General features: G+C 35.4%; 1 protein-coding gene across 1 annotated transcript in view; it reads left to right on the top strand.

Annotated features, from left to right (window-relative positions):
• The window catches only part of TMEM232 (transmembrane protein 232), a 269,981-nt gene that overhangs the window by 126,854 nt on the left and 122,433 nt on the right, over nt 1–20,694 (top strand). The window contains exon 11 of the mRNA XM_031935440.1: nt 16,191–16,438. Within this exon, the coding sequence (XP_031791300.1) occupies nt 16,191–16,438 (248 nt within the window). The remainder of the gene's footprint in view (nt 1–16,190; nt 16,439–20,694) is intronic.

Genomic DNA, 20,694 nt, shown 5'->3' with positions numbered 1-20,694 from the left:
GGGTTCACGCCATTCTCCTGCCTCAGCCTCCCGAGTAGCTGGGACTACAGGCGCCCGCCACGTCACCCGGCTAGTTTTTTGTATTTTTTAGTAGAGACGGGGTTTCACGGTGTTATCCAGGATGGTCTTGATCTGCTGACCTCGTGATCCGCCCGTCTCGGCCTCCCAAAGTGCTGGGATTACAGGCTTGAGCCACCGCACCCGGCCTCTTTCTTATATTTTTAAGTTTTTACATGAAAGTTATTTTTGGCTAATGAAGTGAATTGGGAAATTATATTTTTTTAATACTCTGGAAGAGGTTTCTATTTTTGTCATTATTTCTTCTTATAAGTTTTGTAGAAGTCACAAGTGAAGCTATTTGGTTATGGATATTTTGGGGAAGATTTTAAATTGTGGACTAATTTTTTATTGGTATGTTTTCTTTCGAGGAATTAAATTCTGAAAGATATTTTCTAAAATTGTTTCTGTTTTTCTATGATCTTTTTAATGTCTTTAAAATCTGGTGTGATATCCACTGTCTAATTCCTAACTCTTCTTATTTTCATCTTTGTTCTTATTTTAATCTGTAGTTCTAAGGCCTGAGACACTCTGCTTGACCTCTCAGTCTTAAAAATCAACATTCAATTCTCTTGATACTATGTTTTCTCTCTTTCTTTCATATTTGATATTAGGTTTATTACTTTCTTCTGCTAATTTCCTTGCATTTAATGGATTATTATTTTCCTAAAATTATTGAACTTTATTCTTTGTCGTAGATTTGTAGTATTTTCCTTTTCTAATATGTGTTTTGTACACTATTAATTTACTTTCACATGTAATTTTAGTAATATCCTAAAAAGTGTGATAAGCAATATTTTAATTATCATTTAGTTCAAAAACTTTTCTAATTTCTATTATCTCTATTTAAACCATACATTGTTTAGAGGATAGCCTATGGCTTAGTGTTACATATATTGAGACTTTTATTGTTACATTTATATTGTTTGATTTTAGTTCAATTTTATTATGATCAATCACTACACTTTATAATCATTATGATTTTTTTAATAAAAAGTCAACCTTTTCTGTTGCAAATGAATATAACTACAACAGATTTCTTTTGATTAGGTTTCATGCTAATATGGTATATCTATTTCCATCTTTTAATTTTATGCTCCCTGAATTCTTATATGTATGTCTCTGAGGAGAAGTGGTATTTTTTTAACTTGAAAATTACTGTCTTCAAATTGAAACAGTTTATTTACATTTACTGTCACTACAATATATTTGTGTGTATTTCTATTTTTTGTTATTTACTATTCTATAGATGACAGAAACATCTATAGATGTTTCTTGTTCTTTTAAAATAATCTCATATTTGCCTTTTGGCAAAAGATTTTGTTTTTTTAATTATATCATTCCACCCCACCCCCTTTACTTATTTGGTGCTTACACATTCTTTTACTGTTACCTGTTACCTCTGATTTTACAAAATAAATTCTTGAATTATTAAAACCTAATGTAAGTAAATTTTATATTTTCCTGGACCATGAAATTGTCTTATAATATTTTAAGTCCATTTATACCCCCTTACTTATGCAATTGTTCTGTTTAGCATTTTAATTTTGTGTATGTATATCTGGGTGTATTCGTGTATGTATGTGTGCATGTGTGTGTGTTTATAGACACCAGTATATTATTATTGCTTTATGTAATCAATATTCTTCAAGCTTACCCACATATTTAAAAGTTTCTTTCCTTATTCTTCTTCCTTGAATCCTTGAATCGCTCGCCTTCTGTGTGGTATTATTTTTCTTCTGCTGGAAGAAAACACTTTCGTAGCCTTTTAGTGAGCATCTGCTGATGTTGAATTCTGTCAGTGTTCATTTATTTGCCTTTTTTTTTTTTGGAGATGGAGTCTAGCTATGTCACCCAGGCTGGAGTGCAGCAGCGTGATCTCAGTTCACTGCAACTTTCGCCTCCCGGGTTCGAGCTATTCTCCTGCCTCAGACTCCCGAGTAGCTGGGACTACAGGCATGTGCCACCATGCCTGGCTAATTTTTGTATTTTTAGTAGAGACAGGATTTCACCATGCTGGCCAGGCTGGTTTTGAACTGCTGACCTCAAGTGATCTGTCCATCTCGGCCTCCCAAAGTTCTAGGATTACAGGTGTGAACCACTCACTGTGCCTGGTTGAGAAGCTTTTTATTCAATTTGATTTTGAAGGATGATTTCATTGACTAAGAATAATATCTTGTCATAGATGAAACATAAATTTAGGTGTCCAATTGCTGTGTTTATTTTACTCCTAGCCAGTGTTTTGGCTTGCATCATTTTTATGACTTAGGTTGTAAAAGATTTTTTTCATTTTATTATTAGATGGTATCAAATTCAGTATTAGCATGTCTGCACTAGGTCTTAGGAGTACTAATGTCTAAACTAACTTCCTCAAATTTTCCATACCTAATTATTCAAAAGGCTAAAGTGATTAGCATCTGTGCGGGTCTCAGTTTTTCTTTCTGTCTTCCTTGTACTTGTGACTCAGTTGTTAGGCCTATGTGATTTTTTAACTTTCCTGAGTTTCACAAATAAAATTTCTTCCCTCTGATGCCTAATTTTACTGAGTAAAAAAACAAACATTTATTTACATTTTTTAAAGCTGCTTTCTTAAGGAAGTTAATAATGGAAACTTTGACTAAGTTAAACAGCCTAATGCCACTTATACATACAAGTAAGATAAAACAAGACAAAATGATTGCCTTTGATCTATAGGCAAAATGTTTTAGAAAAATTATTTTGAATTGATTAAAATTATATTTTCTTACCTAAAATAGTCAGAATATGTTCTATATAAGTTAAATTAAGCACATCTTACAGGTGTGCTTAATTTTAGAAGTAAAACTTGAGCATAATACATTTAAGGTTTTTTTTTTCTCTTTCTTTTTTCCTTTTTTTTTTTTTTTTGGCACTGTTGTGGCAACAATTATTTTCGGTGATAAAACTCCAAAGGTTGGTTATTTCTAAATGTTCTTATATTTCCTTAATAACTTGCTAATTTACCAAATCCCTTAAACTAACTTATAATATTTTCCTGTGGTACCTCTTTTAACAAGTTCTATGGTATAAACTACATAAAAACTTCCATTTCACAAGGATTTAAAAAATTAGTCTTCAGACACTCTCTCACTACTCCATGTGAATTAGGGAACATCTATAAAATACCTATACAGTGAAGGCTTTTGCCTCAGACACTTAGATCTAAAAGAAAATATGTATTCCACTCTTATTTAAGTTATTGCAAATGACTATGTTTATAGCACAACCTTTGTTCTTTCTCTCCTTTCCTAATTATTTGCTTCAAAAACCTTTTGTTGTACAATGGTATTCTTACCTACATAGAGTGAAACATAACTTTATTTATAAACTACCATACATTCAAAGGTGGAGGAATTATTTCATAAGGATTGAATATAATGGTATGTTCATGGAATTAAGTAGAAATTTTCTCTTTTTATGCTTTAAAATAAATAAGCAATTTATATGATAAACTACTGAATTTCATAAATACAATTTTAAATTTAATACTTCAATTTATCTACAACACTGGTAAATCCATTCCTAACTAAATTATCTACTCTCTCTACATTATCGACTTTCTTTACATTGTCTACTCTCATCTTGTATGTTTTTTATCCATGATAACATTTTATCATCTATAACTCTTGTTATATTTGTTCATAAAATTTGATGCTTTTTGGAGGTTGGAGGAGAGGTGAAATATTTAATAAGCAAATTTGAAATGAAAAACAATTCTGAATAGATCCTGAAACATGAGCCTTTCATGTGACAAATTCAATATAAACCCAACTGTTGCCTGAGTATTTGGGAAAGAAATAAAAAAACTGTCATATACTCACAGTGGCATAATAAACAAATGTTAATTGATGTGCTTTGTTTGAAATACTTCCAGGGAGACTTGCAATGAGCAAGGTTTTTCTATATAGGCAATTCAGCAGCATATGCTGGCACATCTAGGAAAAGTCATTATGTATAAGTGTTTTCTGCCATCTGGTATATGACCTAAAATATCAAAAAGAAATATGTACAGCTAAAATGAATATGTGAATTTTTTGAGAGTACCTTTGACTCATCAGGTAAAGCACTTTGTGGTTGACATTTTATGGTGCAATCTTTAAGACAAAATTTGTTTTTATTCTTAATGATATTTCCATATCCCTAATGTACCCTGTAGAGCAGCAAAACAGAACAAACAACAGTATTAGTCCCTATTTTCTCAGTGCCTATTTATCTCCTTCTCCACATGTAGCTTTACTTTTGACATAAATAGCAACAGTTTGGAAAGTGAGCTGTGTTTTTGGATAAGTATAGATCCTTAAATACTTATCAATAGAATGTTAATGTAACAAATACATTGTTTAAAGAAAACAAAATATAATATTGTAATATTTTATATAAAAAGTTTTTGTAGTGCCTTTATCATGCACCAGGCACTGTACAAAGTATCTGTTATATACATATATATAATGTATATTAACTCATTTGAGCCCCACAGCTCTCCTACCACCATCATTGTCCATGCAGATCAAGGATTTGCCCCACAGCTCTCCTACCACCATCATCGTCCATGCAGATCAAGGATTTGAGTTTCCAACAGAATAAAATGAGGTGCTGGTAGTGAGTGCACTGTTAGTGAACTTAACTCAAAGGCTCTAACATTTCTACTGTTTCGTGCTTTCTCTGAAATTAAATATAAACAAGGAACTAACATTTATTGAAACACTTTCATGTGCTAGAGACTGTACTATAAAATATATGCTTTTTGTCACTTACACTTTGAAGTTTAAGGAAAAAAATTATTGTCAGAATCAAGTTAGATATTTCAGCAAGATTACTTAAGGAAAGGTAAAGACATTTTAAAAAGAGAGACAGACTGTGAGAGAATGGAAGAGAATTTGTAGCAAGCTGCTGCAATGGTTTGAAATTATTTTTTCCTTTGGTCTCTTATGTCAAAAATAATGTGAGTTAGCTCAAATTTTGTTGTGTTTGCTACATTTCTCTAATTATTGGTGGAAAATTCAGAACTTTATAAAGGCCTTTTTTTTTTTGATATGTGTGTATTACTACTACATCCTAATTCCTTTGAGCTGATTTATCCATTTTCTTTCTGCATTAATGCGGGCTTTTGCCATCTTTATGCCCAACACAAAGGCAAAGGATAAGCTTCTGTTCCTGCCTTTGGTTAAAATATGTATGTGAAGGAAATAGTCTTCAAGAATACTACTTTTCCAATGTTAATAGTAAATCAACAAAGTTAACGTATATATTTTTTAAATTCCCATTTGTTTATTAATAAAAATAAATATCATGTTCTAATTATGTAATAATAACGGGAAACCCTGAAGTTTTACAATATTCAGGGGCATCACTAAAAAATAAGAATACATGATCAAAATGTAAATAAATGGTTAAAATGGTCTCTGAGGTAATGTTCACTGCCAGGCTAAATAGTCGTAAATTTATAAATTTGGAATCTATTGTAAAAGATATTCATTAATACTTTGTTTAAGTCTACCCTCAAGAAGTATAGACAAATTTATGCATAGATGGCATTCAAGTCTCTTAATATTGAAGCATATTAGAATAATGGCTTTAAGAGAAGAAGGAAGAAAACTATAGAAGACAACTCTAGAAGTATAATCATGATCTTATTTGATACATTTGCTAATATAAAAGTTATGTTATAACCAAACTGTTTTGACATGGCAGAGGTTAGATAGAGTCTTCCTGGGTTGATGATGGGAGTTGCTGCAAAGGCCAGAACTCTAGTGCTCTGTCCTAGGGAAGACCTGAAAAGCACTAATATCTGTTGACCTTCTCGCTGTCTACAAGACAGGTCCTCCTATATGATGTGTATTAACCTCCATAAAACTAAAAGGTATTTATTATCCCCATACCACAGATGAAAAATAAGAACAAAACTAAACACAAAACAATCCTGGAGAAGTTAACTAAACTTTTTCAATTTTACATTAATAACTAGCAAGTGACAGAGACACACCTGATTTCAGATCTTTCATAGTACAAGCCCATATTCCTTCCTGGCAACTTCTTGTGAGAAAACATACACAAAGCCTTTCATAAATAAGGAAAGTATACATTTGACTGAAATTTAAGACTACATTTCTATTAGACGAAGGACTTGGACATCAATGAAGGATAGAAATTTACCTGGGCTTCCCATAAGAGAACCATAGAGAAAGATGTGGGAATATCTTCATTTTGCAGAGAGAGGTAGCATCTGTATCTACAGCCTCTCCTGTCTTAAAGGGAAGAAAGTGTGGAGTAGTCAAATGAGACATGATGAAATGAGCATCAAGATTCTATAATACAGATGTTACCGGTGGAGGGTCTTGACTATAAGTTGTCCAGGTTCTTGGTGTTTTGAACAAAGAATTGGACAAAATGCACAAACAAAACAAGGAAGGAATGAAGCAACAAAAGCAGAGATTTATTGAAAATGAAAGTACACTTCCCAGGGTGGGAGCAGGCTTGAGCAAGTGGCTCCAGGGCCCTGGTTACAGAATTTTCTGGGGTTTAAATACCCTCTGAAGGTTTCCCATGGGTTACTCAGTGTATGCCCTATGTAAATGAAGTAGTGACCCACGGTAAGTCTGATTGGTTGTGGGAGGGGACAAATCAGAGTTACTTTCAATTTTTCATCTGCCATGCAGAAGGGGAGGGGTGTTGCAAAGGGAGTAGGTAGCCTCTGGTCCTTTTGTTACTTGGGCATGAAAAGTTGGGGTTTTCCTTTTGATTTAGATCCAGGAAGTCAGTGTGAATTGGCCTTAGGTTCCCTGCCTCCAGACCCTGTTCGCTTGCCTCACTTCCGCTCTGCGAGAAGCAATCCCCATAAATCTTTATGCGGAGAAGAAGGACTGATGGTCTTTCTTCTGTAACTGCTTCATGCTGACTTGGGGCTTAGTCCCTACCTGTTAGGGATCATGGACTTCTCATTCTGCCCTGTCTGATGAAGACAGGGTAGCTTCTTGATGGCCGGGATGGTGTCTTCACCTGAAACTGGCTGGAAGCCCTGTCACATGATAATCTGAAGCTTGATGGTCTCTAGGTGAGTAGAAATGAATTTGGTTAAAAGATTCAATGGGAACTTCATTGGCTGGATACATATGCTGAAAGGAATGTTTATTATATAAATGAATTAGAACATTCTACTTGGTACAAAGAAAGTGATTCCAACCATTTGGAAGAAGGCAGTTAAACTACAAAAATACATTTTAAAAAGGCTTCTATTATCCAGCCTACAGTAACTATGCAACAAAGACACCAAGGAAAGTTGGTGGGCATTTACTTATCTTTTGGCTGTCTTCTAAACAGGTACTTTGGGTCTTTCACAGGTATAGTGGCTGATGGGAGCTTCAGGGTCGAGGTTCAGGACTTCAGGTATCGCAGACATGATCCTTGAAAGGTGTATCCAACCATCTAATCTTAGTACTTTGCAGAAGGTGTGGCCAATATTACTGAAAATGATGCCTTCCATTTGGGCTGTAATTGTTGAGCAGGTGATCTCTTTTTCCATGTTTTCATCTCTTGGCCTGATTTAGAGTTGCTGGTTAGTTCCTGGTGTGGAGAGTCTTTGAGTTTCAAACTTTTGTAAAACCTGCTGAAATTATCCTAGGTTAACTAGGTATTTTACTAAACTGGCTGTTTCTGGATCAGTAATTGAATCATTAATTTAGAAAGGGCTTCAGATAACATTTCTTATAGGCTTATATTAATTTTTGCTCTAGGGGTATTATGGATCCTTAAGAGGGCTACAGGCAGTAAGCTGAACCATGTTTCTTATGTTTCCTGACATTTGCTTAGCTAACACTCACTTTAGAGTTTGGATAGTCCATTCTACTTTTCCAGAGGACTGAGGCCTCCATGCTGAATATAAATAGTATTTGGTTCTGAGAGCCCTAGCAACCCCTTGAGTCATTTGGGAGATAAAGGACAGGCCTTTATCACTTTGGAGTCTCTGAGTTAATCCAAACTGGCAAACTGGGGGTTATTTCTCTTAAGAGGACCTTTATAACCTTATTTCTCTTAACAGAACCTTCTCTGTTCTGTTAGGGTAAACTTTGACCCAACCAGTAAAGGTATCTCTATTAGCACTAACAAAAACTTATATCCTCTGAAAGCTGGCATATATGTGAAGTCTAATTGCCAGTCTTCCCCTAGTTAAGTTCCTCTCCTCTGGACTGGTTCTATTAGTGGAGGCATTTTGTTTCCTGAGTTGTTAAGTGCACACAATGAGCAGGCTTGATAGACCTGCTTAACCACCGAAGCTAAGTTAGGCCCAATGAATAGTCTGTTAACCATGGCCAGGGTAGCATCTCTCCCTACATGGAAAGAGTCATGCAGGGTTTTTATAATTCCCCATTGGGCTGTTTGAGGGAGATATACTTGTGATCACATATACCACCAGGATCCTTGTTTTTGTTCCCCTTGCTCCAATATTAGCTGTTCCTGTTGGGATTGCACCCTGAAGGTTGTGGCTTTGGCTTCTCTGTGAGACTTGCTGTTCCCTTGTGCTACAGGGGTTAAGTCCCTTTGGTACCCCCTACAGTGAACTATAGCTATGGCCTTTGGCAGGTGTACTGCTTTTAATAGCTGAAGAATTTCAGGCCCATGCTTTATAGGAGAGTGTTTGTTAGTTAGTCGTCCCCTTTCCTTCCAGATTGTAGCATGAGCATAAACCACAAGGAATGCGTATTTAGAATCTGTATAGATGTTAAGCTTTTTACCTTGTCCCAACATTAATGCTCAGGTAAGAGGAATGATTTCAGCCTTTTGTGCTATTGTGCCAGGGGGCAGTGGCTGGGTGTCAATTGTACTATGATTTACTATTGTGTATCCAGCTCCTGTGCTCCCTATTTGACATAAAACTACTGCCATCTGTAAACCAGTTATCCTCAGAATCTGGGAGAGGCTGATCTTTTAAATTAGGCTGGCTAACATATGAATGTATGTGCAATGACCTGCTCGCAGGAATGATCAGTTCCTGGGCCTGTGGGCAGAAACAGAGCTGGATTCAAGGTGATACAGGTTTCAAAGGTTACATCTGGGTTTTCTAAGAGTGTGGCCTGGTATTAGGTTAAACTTCCCTCCATCATCTAGAGTATCCTTTTATTTCTAAGACTGACTTCACCTGATGAGGGGATAGAACTTCTGGTGGTTGACCTAGGGTGATTTCAGTGGCTCCTTCCACTAAAATACCAGTGGCTGGGATTGCCCACGGGCAACTTGGCCATCCCGAGACTACTCCATGCAGGTTTTTTGAAAAGTAAGCAGTTGATCTGGGTTCTGATCCTAATTTCTATGCTAGTATTCTTACAGCTATGCCCTTCCTCTCTGCTACATACAAGGAGAAGGGCTTAGTTAGGCCTTGGATGCCAAGAGCAGAAGCTGGGTGGGAGCCTATTTTAACTTGGCACAGGCTTCTCTCATTTCTGAGGCCCATTCCATTAGCTCATTTTCAGGCCCCTTTTTTGCTTCATACAGGGGCTTTGCTTGATCCCAAAATGTGATGCCCATATTCTGCAAAACCTGGCCATTCCCCCAAAAGAACAAAGCTGTTGCTTGGTGTGGGGAGTCCCCAAACCACATATGGCTTGCACTTGTTCTGGGGATATTTGCCAGGCTCTAGGTGGTAAGACATACCCTAAATATTGGACCTGTTGAAGGTTATTCTGAGCCTTCTTTTTGGACACTTTTATCCCCTGTCTGCCAGAAAATTCAAAGTTTTTGTAGTATTTTGTTCAGAAGCTTCCTGGGTTGCACTACACACAAGAAGGTCATCCATGTACTGGAGTATACTCCCATTCTCCAGTTGCAGATCCCTCAGATCCCTCTCTAAGGCCCAGGCAAAGAAAGGGGGCCTGTCCCAAAAACCTTGAGGGAGCAGTGTCCAAGTGTATTGTTATTTTCCTTTGGTATTAGGATTTTTCCATTCAAAGGCGAAAAGGTATTAGGACTTTGGTGCCAGAGGAATGGAGAAGAAAGCATCTTTTAGGTCTAGGACTGAGAACCATTTAGCACCTTCTGGCACCTGAGCCAGGAGGGTATATGGATCTGCCACCAATGGGTATACGGGGATAACAGCCTCATTAATTATTCTGAGGTCCTGTTCTAACATGTACTAAGCCTTCAATATTCTTCCAAAGGGTTTAGAATAGGTAAGATGGGGGTATTGCAGTGAGAATTGCAGGGTTTTAAGAGCCGATGGGTAAGTAATACCTCAACTCTGGGTGCTAGGCCTTTTCTTGCTTCCAGCTTAATTAGATATTGGTTTTGATTAGGAAAATAGCTGGGGTCTTTAAGCGTATTTTGACTGGCAATGCTATTTTAGGCTTCCCTAGATTTCCAGTATACCATGCCAGTGGGTTAGCCTCTTTACTAATGTAATCTGGGACTTTGGCTGTATTTTGCCTGTTAGCAATTCTGCCAGGTGATGCTTACATTGTAGCAGTGCCCCTATTTTAACCATAAGATCTCTTCCCAATGGGGGATTGGGCAGTTTGGTCCTACTAGAAATTCCCGTTGGAAGATTTGTTTCTCAAATTGACAAATCAAAGAAGGAGTAAAGAATCTTGTTTGTGGCTTTCCTTCCATTCCCATAATGCTCATGAACTGGGAGGAAAGGTTTCTGCAAAAGCAGTGAGAACAGAGTAATTTGCTTCTGCATCAAAAACAAACAAACAAAGAAACAAACAAAACTGAATTTGGGTACCCATGACATTCAGAATTACCTGGGGCTCCTCAGTAGGAATTATAATGTTCCTGGAAAGGGGCAATGAGGAAGACCCTGGGCCCCTTGGTCTTCAGTCTTCATCTAATTCCTGCTTTTGCACTGCTAGAGTTTTTGCCTGACTGAACCCCTCGGTGGGAGCAGGGGCAGTCAATCCTTCAGTGACAGGGTTTGTAACGGGTGCCCTCACATTTTTGACAGGGGCCTGGTGAAGGCTTAGTACAGTCTTTTGCCCAGTGCTCATTTTTCTTGCATTTGAAGCAAGAGCCTTTGCTGGCATTATCATTATGGCCCTTCAGGTTTCCCTTGCTGCTCTTTGGGCATTCAGGGTACTGCCAATGATGGCTGCCATAATTTTTGCCTGCCATTTTTCTTCACTCTGTTCCTGTTTTCCTTCCTCCAGGTCACGATTGTTATACACTATAAGAGCAGTATCAAAAACCTGATTTTGATTAGTTCACGGCCCCATCAGTAGCTTTTGGAGCTTAAGTCTACTGTCTGTGGTAGACTGGCTAATGAAATGCTGTGCCATTAATATTTTGCCTTTGGAAAAAGAAGGGTCCAGAGTAGTATATTTTGTAAAGACTTCCTCCAGCCTGCCATAAAACATGGCTGGATTTTCCTCCTTGGCTTGTGTAACCCCCCTTCATTTACATTATTTACTGCCTTAGTTGTTCCTTTTCTCATTCCTCCAAGGAAATTTAGCCCAGTTGTTCATTCCCGTGGGTGTATTATAGTCCCAATTAGGATCAATAGTGGAGACTGTGTTTGGGCCCAGGTGTTGACCCTGAAGGTGTCAGGTGAATAAATCATCTGCTTCCCCGTGGGTGGCCTCAAAGATTTGATCTTTTTTCCAAGGGAGTGCAACAGGTTGCTGGAATGAATTGAACATCTCTCCATGAGAGAGCAAAGGCTAAGGCCAAAGTCTGGAAAGCTTCTGCAAATTTCCTGGGATTCTTGAAATAGCTTTCTAGCTTTTACTTACATTGTTGTATATCAGTTATAGAGAAGGGACCTGCACTAGGACTGGCCCCTCAGCTTCTGCTACTTCCCTAAGGAGTAGCAGGGCTGCAGGGAGAGTTGAATAAGATGTTCTCCTTTGAGTGTGAGGGGGACTTAGTAGGGTTCCCAGTGTTCAGGGTTTAGCCTCAAGAGCACTTGGCAAGGGGCTGTATGGAGGCAGATGCTGTTCACCCTGAAAGATAGGTGGCCCTTGTAAAAGAGGATCATCTGTAATATCTAGTTCTGCCTTAGGACTTTCCTTTGGGGGGCTGGTTCTGGGAGTTTTGCAGATTGTTAGGTTTTGGTATAGGGTCATGAAGGTCTGTACATGTGGTATTTCTGACCACTTGCCCTGCATCTTGCAAAATGGGTCTGATTGCAGGATGGTGTCATAATTAAGGCTACCATTGACTGCACATTGTTCCAGGCTGGGCAGCTCATAATTGGGCCAAACAGCATTGCAGAAAAAAAATGTGTGTGTATATATATATATATATATATGTTTTATCTTTAGATTATCAGTATCAAATTGATTCCAATGGTAGAGGATGCAGCCAAGCAAGGAATCAGGTGGAATAGATGGAGGGTTGCCCATAGTGGAATCAGGTGGAGTAGATGGAGAGTTGCCCATAGTGATATGGAAAAGAGAGGAGGACTTTGAATAGTGGAGGGTTTTTCAAGTGACCTGAGTAATGCTTGAGGCATCCTGGAAAAATTCTAGGTCCTGACTGGAGTCCCCAGGGGCATTCACCTTTTGAGCCCTGTCTTAGTCTGTCGGACATCTCTGACGTTAGATGGTTGCTGGCACTGCTTTGGAATCGTTCCCTCCACCACTGATAACCCATTATGAGTGTTCCTTAAGGTTTTCCTATCCCGCTTAAAGCAACTCTTTTACTCTCTAAATTTAGGCAAGAAATCCACATTAGATTGTACATCAGTTCCTGTATACATTCCTTTTCATGAATGCCCCCCATGCCCCACACAGACCATCTACAACATTCTCAGACCTTCTGACTTGTCCTAAACATCCCGTGCCTCTTTTTAAACAACCAGTCATCTCTTTTCTTTATAACATTCTTTGCATAGTTAGTGGGTTTCTTTTGTCCTTGACCAGTCATATAGGGGAAGGGAAGAATTTAGCATGAAAAAAGAAGGCTCAAGTCACCTGAAATGTGTGTGAGTTCACTCTGGAGGAGCTGTTGCTGCCAATTGTGTCACATGTAGGAATCAAGGACTGTAAGAAAGGAAGGTTTAAGTGGCCTGAAACGTGAGTTCACCCTGTGCCACTGTCAATTGTGTCACACATAGAGATCAGGGACTATAACCAGAAAAGATAGAAAATAATCCATCCACCTTCCAGGCAAGGCAGCTATCCCCATTCACTCCTTCGCCTTCAGGCAACACCAGAGCCTGGCCCTGGCCAGTTGCCCTCAAATACCAAAGAGCTACTAGGAAACAGCTGCAGAAATACTAAAAGAAAAAAAGGAAAAGGACTCAGGTCCCTTAGAACTGGGTGGTAGCAGTCAAGGACTTCCACATTAAAACCTTTCCATTTCTCCAGAGATTGGCCCCAGCCAGAAACCTGCAGTTGCTTCTGTATTTAGGCACTGCCCACCAAGGATCCCAAGTTGGAAAGGAAAAGCCAGAAAAAGAGAGAAAAAAAGACTCCCCTGTATGAAACAGATAGGAAAAGGGAAAGGAGAACAATAAATTCCAAATCCTATGCAAAGAAAGACTTAACCCATTATGAGTCTGACTGGTTGCAGGAAAGGACCAACCGGAGGTACTTTCAGTTTTTCGTCTGCCACACAGAAAAGGGGGGGTTGCAAGGAGAGTAGCCTCTGGTCCTTTTTTAACTTGGGCGTGGAAAGTTGAGGTTTTTATTTTGATTTAGTTCTAGGAAGTCAGTGAGAATAGGCTTTAGGTTCCCTTTCTCCAGACCCTATTCTCCTGCCTCACAGGTTAATGTTATCTTTGATTACAGTATATTTTATCAAAAAGTATATCATGAGAAGACATCAGTTTTTTTGGTGCATTTGTTTACTCATTCATTTATTCATTCATAACTCTCTTAGTAATTCCAGAGTTCACCATAATATCTTCATTTGTGCAATACTGTACTATATGTTGAGTAAAAAAATGGAGCTCTTTTTTGGTGGTGTCATTTTATTTTATTTTTCTACACTGAAGAATAAAATCATATACATTTATTGTGTAAAACATGATGTTTTAAAATATATATATGCTGTGAAATTGTCAAATTGAGGTAATTAACAAATGCATAACCTCATATAGTTATTATTTCTTTTGTGAGAACACTTAACATCTACTCTCTTAGCATTTTTCAAGATATGATGTATTTGTATTAACTATAGTCACCATGTTGTACCTTAGATCTCTTGAATTTATTTATTCTATCTAACTGAAATCTTTTGACCAACATCTCCCAAGCCCTTCACCCGTCAGCCCCTGTTAAACACCATCCCACTCTACTTCTATAAGATCAATATTTTAGATTCTACATGTAAGTGAGATCATGTGGTATTTGTCTTTCTGTGCCTGGTTTATTTCACTTAACATGATGTCCCCCAGGTTCATCCATGTTGTTACAAATGGCAGAATTTTCTTCTATTTTTATGGCTCAGTACTATCCCATTGTATATATGTACCACATTTTATTTATCCATTCATCTGTTGATGGGCACTTAGCTTGATTTCATAGCTTGGTTATTGAGAGTAATGTTGCAATAAACATGGCAGGGCAGCTCTGTCTTTGACATACTGATTTTCTTTTGGATATACCCAGTAGTGGGATTACTGAATCATGTGCTTACTTACTTCGCATGATTTTTACCTTATCCTTTGTAAATTTTTTTTCATGTTATTCTTTGACTATATAACTTTATATAGTTATGTAGTCCTCTATAACTTTCACAGTGACACATATTTGCATACTTGCCTTTTGCTATTTTTCTCATTGCTTTAACTGTTTTTCTTTCAGTCTATATCCTGAGACTGTACTCATTTTTTTCTACTATACTTTTGTCTAAATAATTCAATAATCAATCTTTCATCAGTAATTTAATTTAGCCAGGCCTAATTTTGGAAGCTGAAAGAGGTTAAGTTAGATGTTCATATATAGAAAAACGTTTTCTATTTCTATCTTTCCTATCGCAAGATTGATATGCATCTAAAATGAATCCTGAGTGACTGGTAATGAGCTACCTGAAGACAGATAATACTCAATGAAAATGTAAAAACAAACGATAAAAGGCAGTATCCAACTTATTTACAAGAAAAGGAGTTAATAGTATGTACATATCATGAACATAAAAAAATTGGTAACATATGCCATTTTACTTACATTTTCATTTATTATTACTGATTATAGCCAGAGAAAATACGCCTCTGGCCATTTTAAAAGAAGTAATTAAAAAGCAGTACTGGACAGTATCAAACGGGAATAGGAAATTTCAGAAAATAGCTTTTTCCTGAATAAATATTGCTTAAATAATGGGAAATTTTTGTATTTTTTTTACTCTTTGCTGTTAGAACATACTCAATTTAATCAAAATCAAAATCTTAAATATCTTCAATTTAAGCTAAATACAAAGCTCTTATTTGCTTTTCCCTTAAAATTTTTGCTCTATAAAAATGTTCTGTTTGGCCAGGCATGGTGGCTCATGCCTGTAATCCCAGCAATTTGGGAGGCTGAGGCAGGCAGATCACCTGAGGTCAGGAGTTCGAGACCAACCTGGCCGACATGATGCAACCCCGTCTCTACTAAAAATAACAAAAGTTAGCCAGGTGTGACAGCGTACACTTGTAGTTCCAGCTACTTAGGAGGCTGAGGCAGGAGAAGCGCTCAAACCCAGGAGATGGAGGTTGCAGTGAGCCAAGATTGTGCCACTGTACTCCAGTCTGAGTGACAGAGCAAGACTCCCTCTCAAACAAGAAAAAAAAATTCTCTGTTGATATCAAGAACAGTTTAGATTGTGTGTAAAAAAAAAAAGTCTGATTTAATACAATGTACATTACTTCAACTGATTGCTTAATTTCTTATTAAATAAAATTCCAGAATGTGTATGAAATTCTTACATGGCAAGCATATCAAATTAAAAATAAAAATTACCTTCTTAAATTTTCAGAGTTTCAAGACTGGATGCATCAATGTTTATTTATTTCACTGAAATTTGCTATTTTGGTTTTTGAAATCTTTTGGAAAACTGCAATATTTTAATCAAGATTATTTTTACTTAACAGGAAAAATACAATATTAGTCAAAGAAAATAAAGATACTTTAAAAAATTTAATAATACATGATTTTTTTCAACCCATTTAATCCTGTTTCAACTGATTCCTTTCTCATTTCTTTCAACAGGCTGAGTTAAATGACCCAACCGATCCTTTCACTAGGTATAGTACAAACATCTCATCAAATGTAGGAGAAGAAGTTTTCTCCAAATATATTGGGTGGAGAATTGCCGACACTCTTTCCAAACTATTCTTTCCCCCCATTGAGGCCCGTGTTCTTCCTTTGAAGAAACCATCAATAAAAAAGGATCAAACAAAATATCCGAATAAAAAGCTGGAGTCCATGAAAAAGAAAGTTCTACATTTCACTGTAAGGTAAAGAGAAGTACTATTGGTTTTATTGTTCTAATACATTACAATTCAAAATCACAGAAATTATAGATAATTATTTGCCACATTATTTAACTCAGTTTCTCTTCTTCAATTCAAATTTTGGTCCGATCACCTCCTAGGTGGTCTATCACTGAGTAAGTTCCTCCCTTCTCAGAAACTCTTCATGTTTGTAATAGGCATTATTACATAATACAAATCAATATTAATGTAATTCTTGTGAGGTAAATACTAACTTAAAACAGAAACCAAATCATTCAATCTTCAAAATTTTAAGACTTTATTTTATGTGTGTGTACATACATATATATACATACTTGATATGTATCTTACATATCTAAGTTAGAGTCTTTAACATAGTAAGTCTTCAAAAACTGGTAGTTATGAGACTAATTAGATTTTATGTTTCAACTCCTCATAAATTTATTTCAAAGGACTCCAGGAAACATTGGACTTAGGAATGATTTATTAAAATGAATAATTTTCAAATTTATTTACAATTTCTCTAGTGGTAGATTTCTTTCAGATTCTTGGGGTCCCTGTTGTCATTTTAAGATACACAGAATGTTAAGATGTTAAAAGTCACTTTTAGACAGATTTTTAAAATAGATGAAAAATCACTCCTGATATATAACACAGGCCCTATTTTACATTGTAGATCTCTTAGTAAAGCTTTAATCGCAACAGAAACTTTTATTTACTTTTTAACCCAAGTCATTTGAAGAATATATTGTTATATTTTTTCCTATTAATTTTAATACATTTACTATAAAGTCAGCTTTCCTTGTATTTTTAATTCATTTTTTGATGTGTTTGGTGTTCTATTGAGCAATTTATTCCTGATAGGCTGTGATTGATTGATTAATAGATAGCACACTGATTTTGATTTTGCCATTCTGGATTTTTTTGTTGTAAATTGTACCTGCTATGTATTGTTTTATACATTACATCTGATTGGCTTTGCCTTTGTGTCTTTTTACAATCTAATGTAAGAGCCTTTTGTTCCTGGCTTAGAGGAATTTAACCCAGTGAATAAACTTAGCTGGACTAAATAGTTGCTGAAAATGCATCTGTAAATTTAAACTTAACTGTAAATTTTATTCAATTCCTGAATATATACTTTCTTATGTATTTATTCTTATTTATTTTTCACTTGACTAAGGTATTATCAAGTGTTTTAAATATGTGCTCAATATTTGAAAATATGTTGTATTTGCCTCCACAAATAAGAAGTAATTTGGATTAATATGTAAAATCACTTATCCTTTAAAATCATTGCCACAGTATATTACTGTATTTGCAAAGTCTAGTATAATATGTGGTTCTCCTTCCTTTGTAGGATCTCCCCAGTTTTAAGAAATCTTATACATATTCTCTTTCATGAAAAATGCTCCAAATTTCCATATATTAAAGGTACAGAGTCAAAGCCTCTTTAGATTATAGACCCTTCCTTCCCTAATTTACCCCCCATCTCTCCCTATCCTAGGTGATAACATCAGTAATTTCTTGTGTGTCCTTTCAGGGTCTATAAAATGCAAATATAATACATTATTAGTATTTTTAATTTTTTCCCCTTCATTTTAACATGAAAGTTAGCATAGTAAACATAGTATTTGGCATCTTGCATTTGTCATTTAGCCTGATTTCAGATACATTTTTCCATTCCAGTACATGGAGAATTTTCTAATTATTATCATTTTTTAAACAGACAAGTTTTCCTTATTATGGATATATCATAATTTATTTAACCAGTTTTCTATTGATTGGTCTTTGGATTGTTTTAGATTTCCTGTGTACTAGACACAATGCCACAAAGAGTAACCATTTACATATGTCTTTTAACATATGTGGAAGAATACCGGCAGGATAAATTCTCAGAAGTGTAATTTCTGGGTCAAAGTCTATATGCCTTTGTAATGTTGTTAATTATTTCCAAATGCCTTTCAGAGGAGTTGTGCAAATTTATGTCCCCACCAAAAATATACAGGAGTGCCTATTTTTCTTTAGTCTTCCCAACAGAGGGTGTTGACAACATTTGGGTTTTAACAATCTGAGGGGTGAAATATGGTTTCTAAATACAGTGTAAGTTTTAGCATTTTAATTTTCTTAAGATTAGTAGTTTGAACACCTTTTGTATGTTAACAGAACCTTTTATTTTTTCTTTATTTGGAAATTATTTCTTTTGCCCATTTTTTATTGGATTTTTGTCTATACAAAAACCCAAGACTATGTATCTATTAATCTATGTGACTCTCTGTGGTAAGAGCTACAAATATTTATTGTTTCTCATCATTTTTTTCTTTTAATTTTGCTTATATCATTTTTTTGCCATATGGTCATTTTTCTATGTAATGGAACATATTTAATTTTCCTCTGTGGTTTACGGATTTTTTTGTTCTATTTAAGAATACTCTTTTCACCCTAAGGTTAAAAATGACAAAATTTGACAAAATGTAACCAACATTATCTTTTACTATTTTTAAGGATTTGTTATCTACATTGGTCTGTTTGAATTTTTTTTTTTTTTTTTTTTTTTTTTTTTTTTTTTTTGGTGTATGATGTGAGGTGTAGATCCATCTTTCTATTCACTTGTCCCAAAAATATTTATTGAGTCAGCCATCTTCCTTTAACACTTTTCCTGATTTTAATTGCCAACTTTTTCAAATAAATTCCCATTTCTTTTTGTGTCTAATTCCAAATTTCTTATTCTAATCCTTTATTCTAAGTTATTCTAACCATAAGCCTATATTTGGACTGTATAATATATTTTAATATATAGTTTTAATGATTTTCTTATATATTTAATATAATTGGACTAGTTCTGTATTGCTAGTGCTTTTCAGTGTTTCCCTATTTTGTTTATTCATTTTTATAACAAATTTAGAATTGGCTTGTCTAATTCTAACAATCTAGTTGTAAATTTACTTGCATCACTTAAAAAATTTAAATTAACTTTAGAAAAATTCACACTCCATGATGTTGAGACATAACATCTCTAACAAAATGGCATGTATTTCCATTTATTCAATATTTCTTTTGAGTTCTTCAGTAGTGTTAAAATGTTTTCATATATGCCTTGCATTTTTCTTTTGTTAGTTTATAGGTACTTTATCTGTTTTGTTGCTGATATAAATTAATTTTTCTCCAAATGTAGCTTCTCATAGGTTGCCCTTATATATTTTCAAAGCTTTGCTTTCTGTGGATTAATTTTGTACTCTATTAACTTTGTAAATTCACTTACTGAATTTAAGTTTTCTAGATTCACAATTCCGTCAGATATAATTTATTTTCTCTTTCCTGATTTTTATACTTTAACCCTTTTTCTTTTATGTATTTTATCAGCTGAGTATGCCTAGTAAAATATTGATTAAAAATAGTGAGGATGGGCATTTTTTTTCTTTTTTTTTCTTTTTTTTTTTTTTTTTTGAGGCGGAGTCTCGCTCTGTCGCCCGGACTGGAGTGCAGTGAAGAATCTTCTAGTGTTTTCCAGTTAATCATGATTCCGGCTTTAGGAATGAGAAAGATGCATTTTCTTATGTTCATTAAGCAGTTTTTTAAAAATTTGAGCTATGTATAAGAAACTCATTTTAGATTTAAGGACACATAGGCTAAAATTGAAGATATGGAAAATGACATTTCTTGCAAATGCTGACCAAAAGAAAGCAGGGGTGGCTATACTTACATTAGATAAAATAGACATTAGGTGAGAAACTGTTGCAAAAAACAGATGTCATTACATAACGATAAAAGGATCAATCAACTAGAAAGATATAACAATTATAAATATATATGTACCCAACATAAGAGCATCTAAATATATAAATCAAATATTGACAGAATTGGAGAAATAGACAGCAATACAAAATAGTAGAAGACATCAATACCCCACATTCAATAATGGATAAAACTAGCACATAGAAGAACAATAAGCAAACATTGAACTTAAACAACTGTATAGAAATGGACCTAATGGACATAAAGGACATTCTTTTGACCCAACAGCAGCAGAATACGCACTCATCTCACGTTCCATGGAGTTTCTCCAGCATAGATCACATGTTAGGTCACAAGCAAGTCTTAACAAATTCAAAAAGATAGAATTATACCAAGTTTATCTTCCAATCACAGTAGAATGAAACTAGAAATCAATAGCAGAACTAAAGCTAAAAAATTCACAAATATGTAGAAATTTTCCTTCCTTCCTTCCTTCCTTCCTTCCTTCCTTCCTTCCTTCCTTCCTT

Source organism: Piliocolobus tephrosceles, chromosome 4 (assembly GCF_002776525.5).
Source record: "Piliocolobus tephrosceles isolate RC106 chromosome 4, ASM277652v3, whole genome shotgun sequence".
NCBI lineage: Eukaryota > Metazoa > Chordata > Mammalia > Primates > Cercopithecidae > Piliocolobus > Piliocolobus tephrosceles.
This window is presented reverse-complemented; position numbering and strand designations above follow the sequence as displayed.